The sequence below is a fragment of the Anser brachyrhynchus genome, assembly GCF_964034855.1.
Source record: "Anser brachyrhynchus genome assembly, chromosome: Z".
Lineage (NCBI taxonomy): Eukaryota > Metazoa > Chordata > Aves > Anseriformes > Anatidae > Anser > Anser brachyrhynchus.
In genome coordinates, this window is record NC_137697.1 from 15,663,796 (window position 1) to 15,683,962 (window position 20,167).

Below are 20,167 nucleotides of genomic sequence, written 5' to 3' on the forward strand. Positions count from 1 at the left end.
TTGAATTATTATCAGTAACTTACTAGTCCTCTCCTGTTTTTCCAGATGGAAGGTGGAAAAACTAGTCCTTTCTGATGCCTTTTGTGTGCCTTCTGCATCTTATAATAGGCAGAAATATTCCTATATCTGAAATAAAAGTTGGCTGCAATTCCATGTTCAACTTGCCCATAATTCTGCCTTTGGTACTGTAGATAATGAATCCATAAGTTCAAGGCATAGAAAAGATGTTGCTTTTTATTTTTTTATAATTTTTAAAGAACTTTTAAGAAGACTATCACGTGGGTAATGCAAATAAACACATTAATTTAGAGGAGCACTGAATTTCTTTGTGGGGAAGGACTGTGTTTAAAAGCATCAACAGGAAACATCTTCTTACTCAAGAAGGCTACATAATGTACAATCTTTAGTGGGACTATTATTAGCATCCAGGTCTCCAGATTCCTCTGCTCACTGAATCATACTGTTTCCAAAGTGTGAGGCATTAAAGTACCTAGTGATGAAATATAAGGCACAGGAGACTGGGGCTAGCAAGCTAAAATCTCTCTTTGTAAACCTTAAGCAAGCTGAAGAAATTACATGGAAGACTTCCTGGGAGATAAAACCAAGAAACAAAATCATTCTTCTTGCTAGAAGTGGTAACTATGGTCTCAGCTACCGCATTACAGAGGGGAGCCAGCAGGGCAGCAGAACAGGCTGTTGGCAAAAGTGTGAAGGCTATCCTGGCATCCCCAGGCACTGCACAGTCTTTGATCTGCCAGATTTTATTGACTTGTTGTTGGAAGTTGTATGTAATATCAGTGCTCTGTTCTTTACTACTTTATAGCCCGTTGTGATTAGACTAGCTTAAACATATTTTGATTTTCTTTTTCATATGTTCCGAACAAATATCACCAAACGGTTTTAGGATAAGGGAGAATAGTGAAGGTGAACAAGATTTTTTTTCTGTCTTTCACTACAGAAATGAAAAGGTTGAAATATTACTGATGCATACACCTGGAATATTTAGTTTTTTTTTCTTTGTTGTTGTTCTAAAACCTTCTTTGTTGCATGTCTGTGAAAGAAGTGAATAAATATTAAAGACAATGCAAACACTCAGGATGGAAACAGAGCTACCCAAGACCACGTTTAGTCAAGAACTTTAGTCACAACCAAATAAAAATCAAACATTAACTACTGCATTATTTATGAAATATAAATCTTATACCAAATCTGCTGTCAAAAGCTTGCTGCTTCCATTGTCTTCTTCAGATATTTTTGTCCCCACTTCTAATATGCCTCTTCAATAGCCCAAAGAAGCTGGCATACTGTACTATGAGACAGCAGAATTGACTCAAAATTTATGCAGTAATTGAAATACTGCGGAGAAGGTGGGTTACAACCCTCATCCTTCTGCAAGGTCCAGGTTCCAGGTGTCCTCTCAGACTGCCCAAATGTACTCTGCAATATCTGCCTTAGAAAGCTTGGACATGGGCTGCTTTTCCAAAAATCTTTATGGTAGTCTATGCTGTTAGTCTTTGTGTATGAAATCAGTGTGTAAATGTATTGCCCTTAGTATTGCCAAACTGCAAGAATTTAACATCCTGCAAGACCCCAAAAATGCTTCAGATTTTTCTTAGAAAGTGTATGAGATGAAACACTACCTAGTTCTGAGATTGTTACTTTTGCCATCTGCTTTTTGAGCTTTCCAAGTAAAATAGTGGTTGAGTTTTCAAGTTAACCTATGCAACCCTCCTGAAAGCTAAAGGCATACTATTTATAAATGGAGCCTGTGATCTTTGAAGTCTCCAAGCAAAATAAGATTGATATTTAGCAGTATTCAGTTTTTGTAATCTGTGTTATTCAGATGCTTTATATGGATTAGAAGCCTTATTTTAAGGACTTAAATTTGAAAACATTGCCAATTGTCATTTATGATTGTCTTGCATCAACATTGCAAATTCCAAAACTGTGTATGATTCAGGAACTGAAAAATATGAAGACCTTATTTTCAAGGTCTCAACTCAGTATTTGATGGTATGTTAACTGAAAGCTACTAATAACAAATGCCGTAGGCTATACTCTATACAAAAGGCTGTAGATATTACAAAGGACTGTAGCATATTTACAGTAAAATGAATTGTTCAAGAATTGTATCAGATATGAAACAGATTAAGTTTTTGCTTGTTACTATGCCTCCTATTTCAAAACCCACCAGTGATCTCTTATTTCTTCCTTGTACACATGAAGAAAAGTATCTTTGTCTATATTTTCACCATTTATTTCATTCATCACATTTTCTGAATGTAGATCTTTTTAACCATATACTCAAGAACTGTCCTAGATTTTAAAAAGGATTTTTTTTTCCAGTACTGGTCACTGGTGATGTTTACCTTTGATACATCCTCTTTTGCAACTGCAACTATTATCATGATTACAAGAATCATAAAAATGACTTAAACCTCTGTGAAATCCTTGAGTTCCTATATGTCTGTTACCAAAAATTCCAATAAAATCTAAATGTTTCCAGTTTTATGTGATTCAAGGGACAGTAAATTATTTCTTTTTATTTTGAATTACAGATGGCATCTGCTCAAGATTCCAGATATGGCCAGAAAGATACATCTGACCAGAACTTTGATTACATGTTCAAACTGCTCATCATTGGCAACAGCAGTGTTGGGAAAACCTCCTTTTTGTTCCGATATGCTGATGACTCCTTTACTTCTGCATTTGTAAGCACAGTCGGGATCGATTTCAAAGTAAAAACGGTTTTCAAAAATGAAAAAAGAATTAAGCTACAGATTTGGGTAAGCCAAGGATAATAGTTCTATAAGTTTGATAGCATTTAAGCTACTGTGGGTTTCCACTGAATGTCATAACCTGTATATACATATATGGCAGAATAATGAAAAATAAATTCTTTCCTGCATCATTTTGCTGTCTAGAATACTAGAACGTAGACAGTATTTTTAAGGTATTCCAAGTACAGCAGAGTATATATTCTGAAATAAACTCCATAAAGAAATAGCACAGAATGACATATATTGATAATCTGTGCAGCCAGGTATAAACTACTGTGCAATATATAGTTTACTGAAAGTGATTCATATTAATAAAGATTATTTTGAAGTACCAATTAGGATCTTTTTCCCCGCCAAACATAAACATTCATTTAGGAGAAATGATAGTGGACGTACAACAGAAGGCATATTTTTTTTCTGTCATCTACCTTTGTCATCCTGATCACCTGAAACCTCTTCCTTCTGCTGAGGAAGCAAACGTGGAAGGTGAGAGTATAACAGCTGTATTGTCCAGATGTACAAAAACTCATGTCCTTTGCCTACACCTCATGTATGGTAGAAAAATGCCAAACTGGGAGAGTTGTGATGCCAGAGAATAGGTGTTCTTTTCTGCAAATGTTTCGCAACAGGAAAGAATAGCCAAAAAGGTCTTTATGTAGCAGCTATATCATATCTCCTCATTCTTGGGTGATGGTGATGCTCAGCTAGAGGGATTGATAGCAGAGCTTTTAACAATGTGGGACCTGGAGTTAAAATTTGAGGTTTGTGCCATCTTCCTTGGGTACGTGAAGATTTTGAGCAATGTTTCTTTTTTAAGGTAACAGCCTAATTAACTAAGATTCTCTGTGCATGAATACAAGTTATTTAAAAATGTATTTAATGATGGGCGGCCAATAGATCTGGTGAAACGTCGGATCAAACAGGACTACATGTAAACTGACACATTTTAAATGACAGATAAAGTGAATTTCTTTTTAACATGGCACAGGTTCCCAGCAATCTCATTTCTTATGAGAAGACTGTGATCAGTAAGGTAAAAACAAAGGTGAATTTCCTAGTTTCCTAGGCTGTATCTCATTCGTATCATCTTAGGTAGGCTATAGTCCTTGTTATCTCGAATGATTTGTTGTTCTGTGCCCTCTAGGTACTGGAACTCAGACTCTTTACCTTTCAACTTCTCTACCTTTTTAAGCTCAGATACTTGCTGTTGTCAAGAGCATAATAGGTAGTGCTGCACAGTAGTTAACTGTGTATCATGTGCATGTTTTCACTCCAATAACATGCTTGTTTCATTGTAGCACTTTAATGTTGGTGAGCACACGATAATTCACATTGACATTACATTATTATTTTTTGATAATGGAACAATAAAATTGTGTTCGCATTATAGTCCTTCCAGAGTTCTTCTTTTAATTACCAAGTAGCCTCTATGGTAGATTTTATTGTTCATGTGTCTTCTAGCAAAAGCAGCGATGTCAGTTTATGATGTTATTTTAATGTGATTGCTTTGACACAAGTATATTTCCCATAATGTCTCTCCATGCCAGACTACCAATATGTGCTTGGCTCGAAGCAGTCCATTAATCTAAATGTGTCCAGGACTATCCACGGCATAGGGAGGATGTAGCAGCTGTATTCTTGCCAGCTGGAATAAAGTTCCAGTTCTAGTCAAATGGACATTTGGATAGTCTTCATATGGCAGCAACACCATCTGAACTGCTCCGAGAGTGTTCTGCATACAGGAGAATCCTTGCCTGAAAAAAGGTTGCAAGTGAAATGTATGAAACAAATAAAAGGTTTCTGTGTCCCACAGGGAGGAGGGAGCAGAGGCTCAGGGTATGGGAAGGACCTTCATGAAGACACCTCTCAGGACTTAGGGTTAAGGGAACAAGACTTCAGGTCTTACTTTCATTCTAAAGCTTTTTACTCCAGCCAAAACTGCTTCTTGGTTTTGTGTTTGTTTGTTTGTTTTTGTTTTGTTTTGTTTTTACTTTTGTTTTTCCCATTGCAATTTTAATGCCAATTCTTAAAAAGCCTTGTGATTGCCAAATAAATCGAAATTATAACAGCTCACTATTGCTGTTCGTACTTTTTAGATGAAATATTAAGTATTAGAATATTGTGTTGCAGTTATGCTTTCTAGAGTAAATCTATTGACTGTTGCACCCTTGGGTCCTTAAATAAAATCGGTTAAGTGTCTCAGTGATCTATTCCAGTGCACAAAATCTGAAATAGAGCACTATCACCCCATCTTGTAAGTTGTATCAACAGCCATATCATTCTTACTATACGATATCTGTATATGTAACACCTCTCTATATTAAACTTTATTATTTTTCTTTGATTTTGCAAATAATTTTCTAAAATGAATTGTTATGCAATATCCATTTCCATTTCAAACTGCATTTGCGAAAGACCATTTATATTACATAAATATAAAAATAAATGAATGTGAGCTTGATTTAATGTTAATTCTGAATAGAAACATGCATGAGCTAATAATGTTTCCTTCAGAATCAGTGCCAAAGTATTTAGTGACATAATGTGATAAACAATGTTCAGTAAATGTGAAATAAAACATTCTGAAAAAAATATCACAGGTTTGAATAGTCAGAAGAAACTCAAAATGAAGTGCAAGTTTAAATCATGTTCTGAATGATGAGATCAGAACTGAAACATTTTACCAGATACTGTGGTGAGGAAATACACTCAATGCTGCTGTTCTGCTATCTTTGTGTGGCAGTAAAATGCAGAAATGTATAAATCGCGATGCTGTTAAAGTCACTAAAATTCCCTGTCTAGAGACACAGATGATCCAATGTGTTTCCAGTCACAATTTTACACATACTCTATTCGGGTAGACATTTAAACTTCATGTTTCACATGCATTTCAGCAATATCTTTTGTGTGCATTCTTCTGGAGCTTGGAGTACCAATTTTCTCAGAATAAGATTCTAATAGGCTTTTCAGTGAAAGGTAAAAGTTTGTTTGACAGCATGGACACTCAAGGAAACAGAGTCATTATTTCTTAATAATTTCACTGTTCGATTATTACAGATGAACTAGCAAGGGTTAACAGGTTGAGGTAGGTGCTGTCTTACATAATGAGATGCCTTGCAGGTTATTTATTTGTTTGAGATTTTTTCTTGCTTTGAGGCAATAGTGCCCTATTCTTGGATTCAAAGAACCTGAATTGAATTGTCTTCCTTTATTTTTAAAGTCAGGGAGGATGTGGCTCTCTCTAGTACTTATCTTTATTGCTTTGTGGTATGGTCAGAAAGAGCCTGCTGGGAGCTCTGTAAGGTTTTTTGCCTTCTAAACCAAACACCTTCTTCCCATGATATTTCTTACTGGAACTGGGAGAGGTTTAGAGTTCAAGTGTTATATTCGTTAGTGATAGCACATTACTTATTACTGTCATAAGCTGGCCCTGAAATTTTGTTTCACAGCATGTTATAAATGTGCACACACTGATATGAACATTACAAAGACAGAATATTAACAGGATTTTTACACTGTTAAGGAGAGAAATCCATAAAAGATGCATTTTACCTAAAAAGGTATTGATTTCTCAACAGAAACTGTAAGAAATTTTCCACAGGAATTTTGTTTGTGTGTACCACATATGTGCATAGAGTAAAAGTCCATGAGAGGACTCTAGGCTATTTTACAGTGTCAAGTAATAAACAGTAATATATTTTTTTCTCCACTTGGTTGCAACTACTAATATGAAAGAGATGGACTGGAAGTCTATCAGATTCTTTCGTTTTCAAACTTTTAGTTTTCAAGTTGTGTTGAATGAAAAAGAAAAGGCTTGTCAATACCTACACTTACAAACATACACTATGAAGAAAATGAATGGAAGCTCAAAGAGGTGCACATTGGAAAATAAATAAATAAATAAATAAAAATTAAAAAAGTTTAACGTTATAAATCTATCACTGCATTTACTGTACAATTTACCACACAACTCGGATGCCCTAAAGGTTTACATTACTTTTATAAACACTATAGACTGTTCAGTAAAAATAACGGAATGCACAAGGTTATAGAGAAAACATAGGCAAATTTGGGCAATATAATTTGTCAAAATATTTGAATAGGAAAAAAAAGTTTTATTCTTAGAAAATAGAAAATAATGAAGACAGATCACTCCATTTGTTTAACTGACAATGCATCCATGCCACATCTTCAATTGCTGTTTAAAATTTACTTGGGCAGAACTGTCAGTGATTTTTAACTGATTTCAGTATAAATTTTGTTTGAGGAATCAAGCATCAAGTTTTCCCTCTTTAAGCTGTTTATTATACTTTCTAACTACATTCATACAGCATGTTTATATAGTTTGATCCGACTGCAGCAGTTCAGTGCAAATATCAAACAAGAATACTTCATTACTTCTTGCTGCTTAGATGGCTTTTCCCGGGGACTAGATACAATGATCACGCAATTAAAAGATCTCCTCCTACAGAAGTTGGTATGAGAGCTGCTTGTGTCAGCATACCCTTCCTAGAATTGTGTGTGACAGTTTCATTAGATACCCCAAGTGTTTCTGCCTTCACCTCAATTGTCACATCAATTCTATAAATTGTCATAGGTCTTAGGGACTAGGCGAGGACTAGCTTTTATAACCTGAATGAGGAAATCCAACTTCATCATTCAATAATTAAAACTCTAGTAGTTCAAAAAAAAAGTCAATGAACATAAAGCAACTTATTATTTTTGTACAACAAGCTCCCTGGCAGTGCTCTAGCAATGAAAAGAGGTTCAGTTAAAATGAGAATAATGTATTTTGTGTGTCAGAGGGTCTGTGGAAACAGGAGTATGAATGAAAATTGCACTGATATTGGAGTACTTCAGGGGAATCCTGTGCTAACTTGCAAGTGTGGAGGCAGTGCAATATTCCAGAAATATCCTTGTAACATTAACTAAGGCTATAGTGTCAGTGCAACAGTCACTGAATGCATTGGTTCAGAAGAAAGGTGTTGAAAGCTGAAACTACAAAAGTCTGTTATGGAGTTGAGAATAGGGTGTGGAAATAGAGGATAGTGAATGTAACAAATGTTTCATCACAGGAATTTCCAGAGCCTGACTTTTTTTCTCATCTGAGTATTTTTAATTGTTCTGACAACTCCACCACAGTTTATTTCATGATTCTGTTCCCAGTTTTGCTGGTGACGGTTTTGCTGCTGCTTAAAATACACAGCCTTTTTATGTAAGGATAGTAAAACTATATTGAAAATGAGATTTTTGTCCTCTCAGAACAAAAATTAAATGTGTATCCAGTCATATACCAGGCAGCAAGTGATTTGAAGACAGCAATGTAGAAGGCTGAGAACTGCAGGGGGTTGGGATTTCTCTGGATTCATCTGAACTAGTAAATTAAACATACTGAGGCTGTCCTTTGTCATTGAGTCCAGCTGGCATGGAATAGCTTTTGTTCACACGTTTAAACTCTTTAGTCCCTGAAAGAGGATGGCTCCATCCAGACTTTGTCTTGGGAATGGTCTCTGGCCTTGGCTAACTTCTAAGCCTTGCCCAGGAACTGTTTGGCAGAGTGCTAGCAAACCTGGGCCAAAACCATGGCAGAAAACATGCTGACAGTTTCACGGTATAGACAGATTCCACAGCCTAGCAATGCTCCCTGGCACAAGCTAATTTGCTGCTCTAGGTGTAGCCTAAAAAGGGCAGCAGCTCTAGCCAGCCTTCAGTTAGGCTGACCTGTCTGCAGGGATAAGTGATACAAAGTGCTCACAAATGCTAGTCTGTTAAAGGGCTCCCAAGGAACCATTCCTGGGCAAAGGTGGCTAATCAGGAGCATGGCTGTGATGGCAGAAGGCAAACTCTTTCTGGGCCTCCCCTGTTAGCTGAAACAAGCTGAAGTGCAGAGCAGCTTTTGTTGTGGTTTAAGCTGCCTGCTGACAACTGAATGTTATGCAAGCTGTGGTTGGATATTGTTATCCTAAAATATTCCCCTTCCTCTCCTTAATCTACTTTTCTCCTTTCTAGACTATACATATCTTTGAAGAGCCATGAAAACTATTTAACTGAAAGTTTCACAGTAGGATCCTTTTTTTTTTTTTTTTTCGTTGTGCTGTATTGTTTCATTCTTTCATTCAGTGCTTCCTATGTCTCCATCAAGAACACTTCCATTTCTGTGCAAGTCATATTTGGTACACTTTATTTCTATGAAGTGTTGTTATTCATTAATAATTATTTTTCCTGTTGTTGTTGTTGTTGTAGTGGCTCTTAAACACCTGGGGTTTTCAACAGCAGATGCTATGGATTTATACAGCCAAGGAAAGCTGTGTACAGTTATAGTACAGACAGAACCAGTGTGTCCAGATCTCAGTAAGGAGTTCATCCTTACGTACTTTGGGAACCTCAGTTACATGTTTTCATTAATTCAAGGATTTTTAGTGCTCTCTTTACTTTTCCCTGTTTATTCTGTATTTTCTTCATTGTACCTGTTCTGTTTATGTTAAAGCTGTGCCTGAGGATCCAAGTCAGATTAGGCTTACATTGTTTTAGGTAAATAACCAAAAAAAAAATAAATATGGTCAAATAGCTTACAGGCAGCCAGTCAAGTGGGAATGAACAACTGGGAATGGGAAATAGCAAAAGCAGATATTTGTCAGGAAAAGAAAACTGCTTACCTAAAAAGCAGACAGAAGAGCTTGACTTCTCTAAACTTAGCAGATGCAAGTAATTTATATAATTTATATATAACTTTAATTTATAACTTAAAGTATATATATAGTTTAAGATCATCACAGCAAAAGCAAATATAAGCAGAGATTGAAAAGATACTGTCTGTGTTGCTGTTTAAAGTTTGACTACAATTGCTTACTCATATGATAACGTGAGAGAAAGGAACTAAGAGTCTGAGTGAGAATGGGGCCAAGAGTTTATCAGAGAAAGCACCGTAAATGTAGTAAAAATTCAGAAAGTTAAAGATAGTAAATATGATATCTTGTATTAGTTCCTTGCAAAAGTGGTAACAGATGTGACACTGCAGTCCTTCACTGCGGCAAAGACAAAGTAAAATACAAAACCGAACTCTGTAAGACTTTGTCCAAGAAATGGTGCCTTGGGACCAATTCTGGGTGTAAAATATAGATACAAGACATAAAATCTACATCTTGTAAAACTACTTGAACTATTTCTTGTATAGAGCCAGGGTCCAATCTCCAGTGCCAGAGAAGGTCTTGATAAAGTAAAAGGCATACTTAGTTCAGATGGGCTTCAAAGAGCACTGAAACTGATCACACTCATCAGCAATGACATTTTAAAAAGTGATGTGTTTTTATTTAAAATATACCGCATTGGCTATTCAGATATCTGTGTGACATTACTTTTTTTTTTTACTTTTTTTTTTCCTTGCTGTAAAAAACACATATCTTGAAGGTTTCAAATGTCTGTTTTAAAAACAGATCAGAAAAAGGATTGTGCTGTCCCTATTCAGACACCCTGGGTTTCATGGGTTGTGGCTTTCACAGCTAAAACTGCTATTTTGTTGTGACTTTTAAGTATCCTTAATATTTTTGTTGTTGCAACAGCAGCTTGAGTTAATGGATTGAAAGATGTATTCTTATCTTTACAACTAAGAAATCTGATACAATGTATATCATGTCAAGGCATATAAAGCCCCTCGGTTGCTTGAATGCTACATGAAGTCATAATGTTGTTGTTACTGCTAAGCTATAAACAACGTGGTTATTTTTTAATTGTTTTCATCTCCTCCCTTTCTGCTGCTTTTACTCCTAGTCTGTGAATCCCTCTGCGTAGGTAAATGCATACTGAGACTTCTGATTGCCTTTGAGTTGGACCAGATGTTTTTCTGTTTCCCAATGAAAGTTGTGCTGCTAAGGAATCATGTGGCTCTGGGAATGGCAACCATGTTCAGAGCCCATCAGCCTCAGGCCTGTGATTTAGATCCACGTCAGAACTGATTGATATCTGTTTCTGTCAGATGAATGTTCCCTTGATCTATATGAAATGAGCTCAGCCGTCTTAGATTGGTTTCTAATTAATGTGTCCACTTTGCTTCTCCTAACTACTAAAACTACCTGAAATTCTGGCACTATTAATACTTTTGCATATTTTTAACATGCTTTGATACCCAAATTATTTTAGATTCAAAACTGTTTCATAGCCATATGCTTAACGGTACCTATGTCAAAATATCTGAGCCACAGATACTTGGAGAAATGCTGTGTGTACTTGCCCCATGTTCCTTCCTAGCCAACTGCTTTTGGCCACTGGCAGGTTACAGGGCTAGAGAGCCCTGTTGCCTGATTCAATGCACTTGCTCTTACATTCACCAAAGAGGCTGCAAATTCATGGCTTCAGATAATTTGGAGAGGAAACAAGGTAAATGTCAATCCTGTAACTAGCATTAAATTTCACTATTTTCCGCAGTACTGCAATGGTTTTTGAAAAGCCTTATGTTACTAAAATGTTACTAAAAAGATTTTTCTCTTTTATAGAGGTCTGTGCTTTAGAAAAACCCTCTATTGCCTACTTCAACAATTTTGCTGCATAGCTCTACTCGCAGCATAGAAATCAGGTCTCTGTGGCCATCTTGGTGCTATATATATACCATAGCTGGACTTTAAATATTCTCTGACAAAGGCTTCTGTTGTCAGGAGAAGGATACATCTGTCTTCAAAGATTAATTGGAAAGAGAAGGTGGTGTTAAGCGTAATTAAAATTCTAAGTAAGACTCATCTCACTGTTTAAGTGGAAATTTCCATGGGGATAATTTAGGAGAAACAGAGTTAGTTTAAGACATGTCCTGGAACACCTTGCTATAGTGTGTCTTACACAGATTTTTTTCATAGAACTCCAGGGAAATGCATCCTGCCATCATGTACTCCAACAAATAGTTGTCCTGCCAGACTTAAAATAATCACAGCTATCCCTAACCTGTGACCAGGCAGTTCTGGTAACATTTATTTCAGCTTCTTTTGCCCTCCACATCATGATCTGAAAGTCCCCAGCCTTTCCTGCATAGGGAACTTTGTACCAGTGGAGGAACTGTCATGAAGCAGCACTTACATGTGTTCAAGCATCACAGAGATGCTACACTAGCTTCTTAAAAACTGGTAATGAGACAGGGAAAAAGAGGATGAATGAATATGTATACCTGAATAGTAAGATTTTTGATTTTTCTTGAAGTGAAGAGTCAGGATGGAAAGGAAAAGGGGATGGAAAGATTTTACTGTGATAGGGGACTGAAGCAAGAACAATAATCTTAGGCTAACGTTGAAAAAAACAAATAAGCTATTTTAATTGTTCAAGCTTAATAAAATCCAGTGAAGTATGACAGTATACTTCAAACTGTGAGATGGAAGTTATACTTCTTAAGGTTATCATTTTATGAAACAAGAATAAATCTGTTTCTAAAAAGAAATTAATGTTGACATCATTTCTTAAAGTGAAATCAACTGTGCTGCCAACTTCTGTGAACCATTTTAATGATACATTTAGGACATCTGTACAGCTGCAGTGAATCTGCAGAGAAAAGGGAAGCCTATATAGGCTCTTCACTGCATTTTAATAAGATTCATGTTAGATTATGGCAAAGTGTTGTACTCTTGCTGTGCAGTTGTCTCTTTGAAATCAGAGGACCAAAGCCTTGGATGGGAGCCATAATGTAAATAGCATGAAAAGGGGAGCGTAGAAACAGTATTTAAAGCTCACTTTTGCCTTCTCCTGCTGCTCAGTGCAAGCTGCTTCCCTGTAATGTGTTAGATTAGCTCGAAGTCATTCTGAAATTATTCTGGGTTGACAGGGGCACAAGTGACTGAGGGAGGATGGGGGGTCACATGAAAGCAACTCATTTTTATTTAACACCGTCCAATTTGCATTATATTCTGTAAGTAACCTTAAGTGCATGTTATAAGAAGCCAGAACCATATGGGGCTCTGTGCCACTTCAGAATAATGTTTGTAGTAGGTAACACATTAGGGACAATACACACAGTTTTTACACGTGAAATGACGACATCAAGCGAAACAGCATCCCTGGAGGATTTTACTCTGTATTTACGTTATTTCTCCAGCTTGTCAGCTAAGACAAATCAGTTAGGGTATTGCTTATGTTTGTTTCTAGTAGAGAAGCTGCTTTTTCCGCTCTCGTTTCTTTTCGTTGTAGTAGAGAGCTAATCTCTTTCAATCTTTTCTGAATAAATATATTTTTCTTCTGTAATCATCTAGCTATTTTTTGGTTTAACCCAGATTGCTTTATTACTTACTGCCCATGAACAAACTCTTTCCACAATTTTTAGCTGTTACAACTTCTATTTATTTATTAAGTGCAGTTTGAAAAATATAGAATTCTGCCTCAGTTCAGTCACAAACTCAGATGGAAGTTGTCAATGGTGCAATTTAATAAGCCCGTTTACTCTAAAATTTGGATGGTGCCTAGGTATAAAGAGTTCTTACTTTCCTTCCCTTCCCATCAGGTTATTATTTAGGTATATTTATACAACTATATACAAAGGAATTTAGGTCTGTCACAGGAAACGAATGGCTCATTTCTGACAGTGAGAATATTTGGTAAATATTTGGTCCATGTAGATTGGATACTATTGATTTTGGTAAATTTTATTTGGAAATAAAGCCAACCCTGAAGAAAGGAAAATCAAGTAATTTCTTATAAAGGTTTCTGTTTTTACTTCTGAGATGGTTTGATCTGTCAGAGGGGCTAGAAAGTCCTCCATATATTCAACTTAATGAATCATTCTAGGATGAGGTGAGCTAAAAAAGCCTAGAAGTATAATGTTTTATGATTCTCTATTTGTCTACAATTACGACTTGGATTTTCTGCAGACTCCTCAAGTCTTGTGGGACTGCTTATTTCTGACCTCTTCTCCAAAAGATATTCAAATTCAAGTCACAGGAGATACTTTAACAGCAATAAGTGCAATCTACTTCAATTGTAGTTTCTTTGGAGCAATCTTTGCATCTTCCCTGCACAGTGACTGGTGGTATGGAGTTGTGATATGACTAGTGTTCCCAGATTTCAGTATATATGATCACACATGAGATCGCTTCACCTGCACTAAGTGTGAACTTGAAGTGCCAGCGAGTGAAATGTGGCAGCATCCCAGATGACTGGATGCAAATGTGAGATTTTTATATGGTTTGAACAAAAGGAATCAAGGAAATTTCCTGAAACAGATGGGAGTTTGTTAATGAAAAGAAAGGTGGGTAAGGTGCTGGTGACAAGTTGTCTTGAAAGGAGAGGTCATCAGACTTGGAATGTGTTGTGGAAAGTTTTTAGGACTGATGTGGTTTATCATCTTAATACTCAGTAAGTATATGCTGATAAAACTTGTTAATGATAGGAAGTTGGGAAGTGTTACCATTATGAAGGGGATCAAAATATCATACAGAAAATAGTAATGACTTCCAAGTGTGTAGTAATAGAAATTAGATTTATTTTAGCAGTAGCAGGTTGTGCACTTTGGGAACAATAATAAGAAATTATTTTATAAACTAGAAATTATTGAGTTAGCAACCACTGAAGGCTGAAAGGCATAATCTGGGTACACTAGGAAGAGAAAGAATTCCTATCAACCATTTGTGTCATGTCCAATGAAAAACAGTTAATTTGGCATTTGCATGTGCCTGGTGAAGTTTTTTCCAGTGGAAACAAAACTAAACCATTATCTTCTGCACTGGAGATACTTCATAAGGAAAGAGGAACCTGGAAGAGGTGCAGAAAAACAGTATTATAGTGAGTAGAGAAACAAAAGGAAATAGGAGGAAACTAAAAGTGTGGCATTTTTTACTCTAGAAAACAAAGGCAAAAACAACGCTTTGTTTTTTGAAAAACTAGATTTTTTTTCCAATAAATACAGTTAATTTTGGCATGGAAACCTAATTCTCCTCTGAGAAACAGCTTGGACAGGAAGAACATGTAGGCAGGCCTATTATTTACATGACGTCAAGGTCCTGTAAGAAGAAATCTGCAACAAATGAACCGGTTATGCACTGATGGGCTGTATAAAAGGCTGAGTCATTCATGAATTGCCTTAGAAAATATGTGTGGATTTGGGCTGACAAAGGGCACATGCACTGTTCTCAATGCTCTCAATTGCTCTCTCCCCAAAGATGCAGGGGAAAATAATGCCTGTATGATATTTTGGATATGAGAGTGGTCTTACTTATGGTACCTCAAGGACTCAAGTATTTGTCTTGCTTCATGTCCATAAGCCTGTGCTTATTTAGGCTAAATTCCTTTTGGAAAGTCCATCCATGCAGGTGCTAAGAATTGCTGTATGCACAACACTCTGCTTCAGGCAGTTTTCATGAAATAGGGGGGTGTTGGAATAGTGTCATTATCTGACAGAATGCAATAAAAGGGAGCTGCTGGCAGAATCCTAAGAGTCAAAAGAGAAGCGTGACTCAAGGGCAATCAAAGGGAAATCATTTTGGTCATTGGATAATGATGAATCTGTCAGACAAAGAAACTCTGTATGTGGACATGCCTGTTTGTAATTTTGCTCTGAGTATAGTGTCTATCAAGGCAGAAGGACATTAAAAGGATCATATAATGGCAACAAGGTTATAGTTACTTTGTCTGGGAAGTGCAAAGTCTGAGAAAACCAGTATTGGGCTAATTAGAGGGGAAGAAAGAAAAAAGTGATGTGATTGAGGAATATATGAGGATTCCTGTGGAAATGAATGCCAGACCTGAAGCAAGAGAGTAATTAACAGCCTGAAGGATAAAAAGACCTTATGGAAAAGTCAGATAGTCCAGGACAAATGCCTCTGCCCTGAAGATAATGAATGACGGTATGATCGCACAGGAATAGAAGTCTCAAAAGCTAAATGTAAGAAACGATAGAAAATTACATTTGTATGTAGCACCCTCAACTGGACATCAACTCCGGGGGTTAAACCTGTGTATGTTTAGAGCTGAAATCATGATCATTTTTCACTTTATTTGAAAGACTAAGTCTGCCTACAGAAATGTCCTGTTGTAAACCTGCCATTATAAGGGCTGGTCGATAGGAAAGCAATGAACCTGTGATTTTAAAGGGTAGAAGAAAACCTGGAATTTCCTTATTGGTTCTGTCAGTCCCATACATGTACATAAGCAGTAGAAGTCCTTGCTAAAGGACAATGAACTGCTGAAAGAGTACGTGAGTTAAGAGAAGTCTAACAAATTCATGGAAGAGATTTTCATTCAGAGTACTTAAAGGCATATAAACTGTAGCTAGCTCAGGTAATCATGGAGCTACATGTGATTAGAAGCAGTGAGGATGTTCTTTTTTAGAACTATCTAACTTCTTTTTAGAACTATCATATATGTCCACCTTGCTGTTACACTTTTCCCTAAGCACGTACTCATCAACATCATCACAGAGAATACCAACTAGATACACCTTTGGTCTGATCCAGTGAGGCTGATCTTACATAAATGTTTATTTACCTATAAATCAAATACGTTTTTTGCCTTTTTTAAGGAAAAAGCTTCCCTTCTTTTTATACAGCTATATTTCCTAGCTAGAAAAAATACAAGAAAATTCAGTCACAGTCATTTTAATATTCAGGCCTCTGTCACACACAGATGAGACTTAATACTTGGAAAATATTATGACCTAGGGAAATAATAATGTTCCCTACACATCCCTTGCAAAAGAGTTTACTGAGAGCAGTCATGTAATAGTACATGAGTAATCCCAGAAGAGGCTGGATGTGTGGCATGACAGAACGGCAGTCCTGTTTCATCACGGTGGAGGATGCAGGGATAAGAACTGGGTAGATTCCAGGAAATCTTGTGGTAATACTGGTGAATGAGAAATATGAGAATATTGCGTTATTCTCATTTTGAAAGGGTTGCAAAAAGGCTAATATTGATATAATTATCTAGTTCCTGATAGATGATATATAAGCTTTCTTTTACTATATTATATTAGCTTTTTAAGGCTCAGATATTCCCTTATGAATTCCATTAGAATTCCTAGGCCTCAATTCAGTGGTTCTTAACTATTCATATTTGGGCCCATGTTGTCCTACAGGGCAGTGAGACATAGTCTGTGTAATGACTGCAGATTGAAAAATAAAATACATTCTTACGCATGCAACCAGGGAGACAAAATGTGGAAAAATTGGTAGTTTGCATTATTATCCCAACTTGTATTAGGTTAGAAATAAAAGCTCCTCTGGGGCATATCTGAAAAATACATTGAATAGCCCAGACTTAGAAAGCCTTCTGCAGATATGGGAATGCTGCTATCTTCTACTGAATTTGCAATAACCATTCTCTCTTGAGCTCTTACTTTCTTTTCTCTTCTTTGTAAATACTGTGAAGGTCACTCTGACCACAGCTCAGCCCCTGGGAATTCATTCTTTGGTATTTTCCGTTTTGTGTTGCCAGCTAGGAAGTGAGATAGAATTGTGATATTCTTTCTCATTGCATATAAAAGAATGAGTAATAATGGATACAAGCACAGCATAGCTGATCGAGAGAAGTGGTTGTCCCACTCTACACTGTACTGGTACAGCCTCACCTGGAGCACTGTGTGCAGTTTAGAGCACCACAATATAAAAAGGACATAAAACTATCAGAGAGTGTCCAAAGGAAGGCTACGAACATGGCAAAGGGTCTACAGGACAAGATGTATGCGGAGTGGCCAAGGTCCCTTGATTTGTCCAGCCCAGAACAGAAGAGGCTGAGGGGAGGCCTCTCTCTCTCCCTCTCTCTCTCTCTCTCTCTTTTCCATAGTACAGTGAAAACATAAAAGTGTTCAGTGGGTTTGCCTAAATTAAAGCCCAGATAAACACTGTTTGGTGCAATAGTAATTTTTGTCACCCTATATGCAGAAATTCTTTGGAATGGAAATTGGACCATTCTGCAGAATTCACTTCCTACAGCTGTTTCATTCTGATTACATAGAAGGGAGCCTGTGCTAATGTTTTGCCCAAATATAAATCTCAACAGACCAAAATACATGTCTGGCATTTGTGGGAGCTTGAGTTTTCAGGATTAGCACTCATTTTTTAATATGGCTGTTTCTTTTGGAAGTATGTAGTTAAATCCAGAGGCATGGGTCATAGACACAAGGTCATCTTGTTTAGTATATTTATAAACATGGCATATGCAAAATAAAATTTCAATGCTAGACATCTGTTTTCTCTTAGTAGTTTAAAAAAATGGGGAGCACAACCCCATAAAATGTTCATTAGGTACATCTTCCTTTAATTTGTTTTATTAAATACAACTCCAGACCTAAGTAATACAGTTCTGTTTTTGTTTGTTTGTTTGCCTTTTGTTTTCTTGGGACTGCCTATGGATTTTATGAATGGTATCTGAACAAGAGTTTTAAATATTGTTGACTGGTTCATAGTTTTTTATCATATATCACTTTGAATAATAGAACAAACCCTTCTCTATGGCAAACCCATAGAGATTTCTTTTTTTTCAGAAAAGTATTCAATGGCAACTTCTTGTTTTCTCTCTTTTGGAATTGTGAGTAATTGTTATAATTAGGGACAGATATACATTGGTGATGGTCCACCAGAGTGAAAAAACCAAGTTAACAAGCATAGTAGGCTGGAGATCCAGCTTTTATATTGGAAAATGGGGGAGGGAGATGAAACAGAGAAGTCAGAATCAGAAGCTTAAGGTCTTAGCTAAGATTTAAGTATCTGCTCTAAGCTAGTAATTTACCGTTGCTCTATGAGCAGTGACCACAGCTTATAGAAATAGATATCTTCAGAAGGTGATTAGCTGTGTGCTAAAATACCTCTCTAAAGGAAAAATTCCCACTAAAAATCTCCCTTTTGGAAATGTCGGCTCTACTACACTGAGACAGTAGTAGGCCCAAATTACAGAAAGCTAGGTGTTTATGTTTTAAGTGGTTGAACCCTACCCTTAGCAGCTGAAAAACAAGGGAATATCTTTGGCATCAAGAACAGCCAATACCACTCTTGTTTTTATGTTGGCTTTTCATAATTTTTTTTGTGAAGGTCTGTGTGCTATAAGTTAATGACAACCTGAGCACTTTGAGCAGGTTGTGAATAGCACAAATGTTATTAAGAAGGCAGATACTAGTCAAAGAATCAGTACTGTGCATGCAGAAGCCTCCCGTAGTTGGATGCCATTGCTGAAATGACGCCAGTGGTTAACAACATTAAGGCATTTTTTGTTTATTTGGTGTCTGTGTTCTCATTCTGAATTTCACACTCTGTTGAAGAAAAGGATTTTCAGAAGAAGACTGAAGATAAATACTAATAAGCTACTAAAGCTTAGAGACCAAAGATATTACTGTGCCAGACTTGTTATATTTTTGAGAAAGATGGTGGTGAAGAAGGGTTATCTAAGCAGTATTCTTAAGCAAAGCAGTAGAACCTTGTTATTCCATTCTATATAGATAGATGCTTGCTTCCATTTTATGGAAAAAAAGGTACCTTTATGACTTGGTCTGATGTCTCTACGGAGATCAAATGATTGTCTGAATTTTATTGTAATCGTGGGTCTGTCCTCAAAGGCCTTTGTGGTAGGATCCAGAATATTCTCAAAAGTTTATAATTTTTGTCTAGAAAATCTTTTTGACGTTATATTTTTCCAAAGAAGTAGAGAACTGAGAACAGGGCGCACACAGTTAATTTAGGGTTGAGGTGATATTTTCTGCAGTCCTACAATACCTGTGGCAGGCTGATAAAGATCTGCTGCACACTTCTAATGATATCTAGAGTAGTTGTTTGTGATGGATGCTTCTCATGGAGAAAGAGGCTTCCTTAAATTTGCTATTTCATTAAGCATTTCTGGGCATGATTTTTCACAATCAAAATGTAATTTTGTTATAATCAGTGGCATAGTGCTTCGTAAAGAACTTGCCGTGCAGATTGTAAGGTTTTTTAAGCATTTTATTTTATTTTATTTTATTTTATTTTATTTTATTTTATTTTATTTTATTTTATTTTATTTTATTTTATTTTTAAATCACGATTTTTAAAACAACTTCTAAGAATTGTATTTTTCTTCCCCAACTCATCTGCAAATGGATATGTTTTCATGTTTGGAAAAGCTTCACATAGATTTTTCCAGGGAGACATGGGCCAGACAACCAAAGAACTCCTGGAGTCCCAACAGAGATTGAGATAGAACTTAAAAGGCCCTGGCAAGTATTCCTTTGTTCTCTCCTGCTGTTTGTGGCAGTGAGCAGAAATCAGTGATTCATAACCATAGCTTAGGAAAAAAAACAAATAATTTTCATAGTGGTGAGTTCTACTCATCAATCCATTGTCTTTCTGATTTGTTTATATTTGTCAGAGAATGCTGTGTAATGACTGCTGCCATTCTTTTTACTGTTAATTATCTGGACTGTAATTCAATTTTCTCTCACACTCTTTTGCATTAGAAATCTT

At 36.4% G+C, this 20,167-nt stretch overlaps 1 protein-coding gene across 1 annotated transcript in view; it reads left to right on the plus strand.

Moving 5' to 3' along the window:
* RAB3C (RAB3C, member RAS oncogene family) overlaps positions 1 to 20,167 on the plus strand; it is a 143,054-nt gene that overhangs the window by 7,442 nt on the left and 115,445 nt on the right. Inside the window, exon 2 of the mRNA XM_080573442.1 lies at positions 2,559 to 2,786. Coding sequence (XP_080429568.1) covers positions 2,559 to 2,786 — 228 coding nt within the window. The remainder of the gene's footprint in view (positions 1 to 2,558; positions 2,787 to 20,167) is intronic.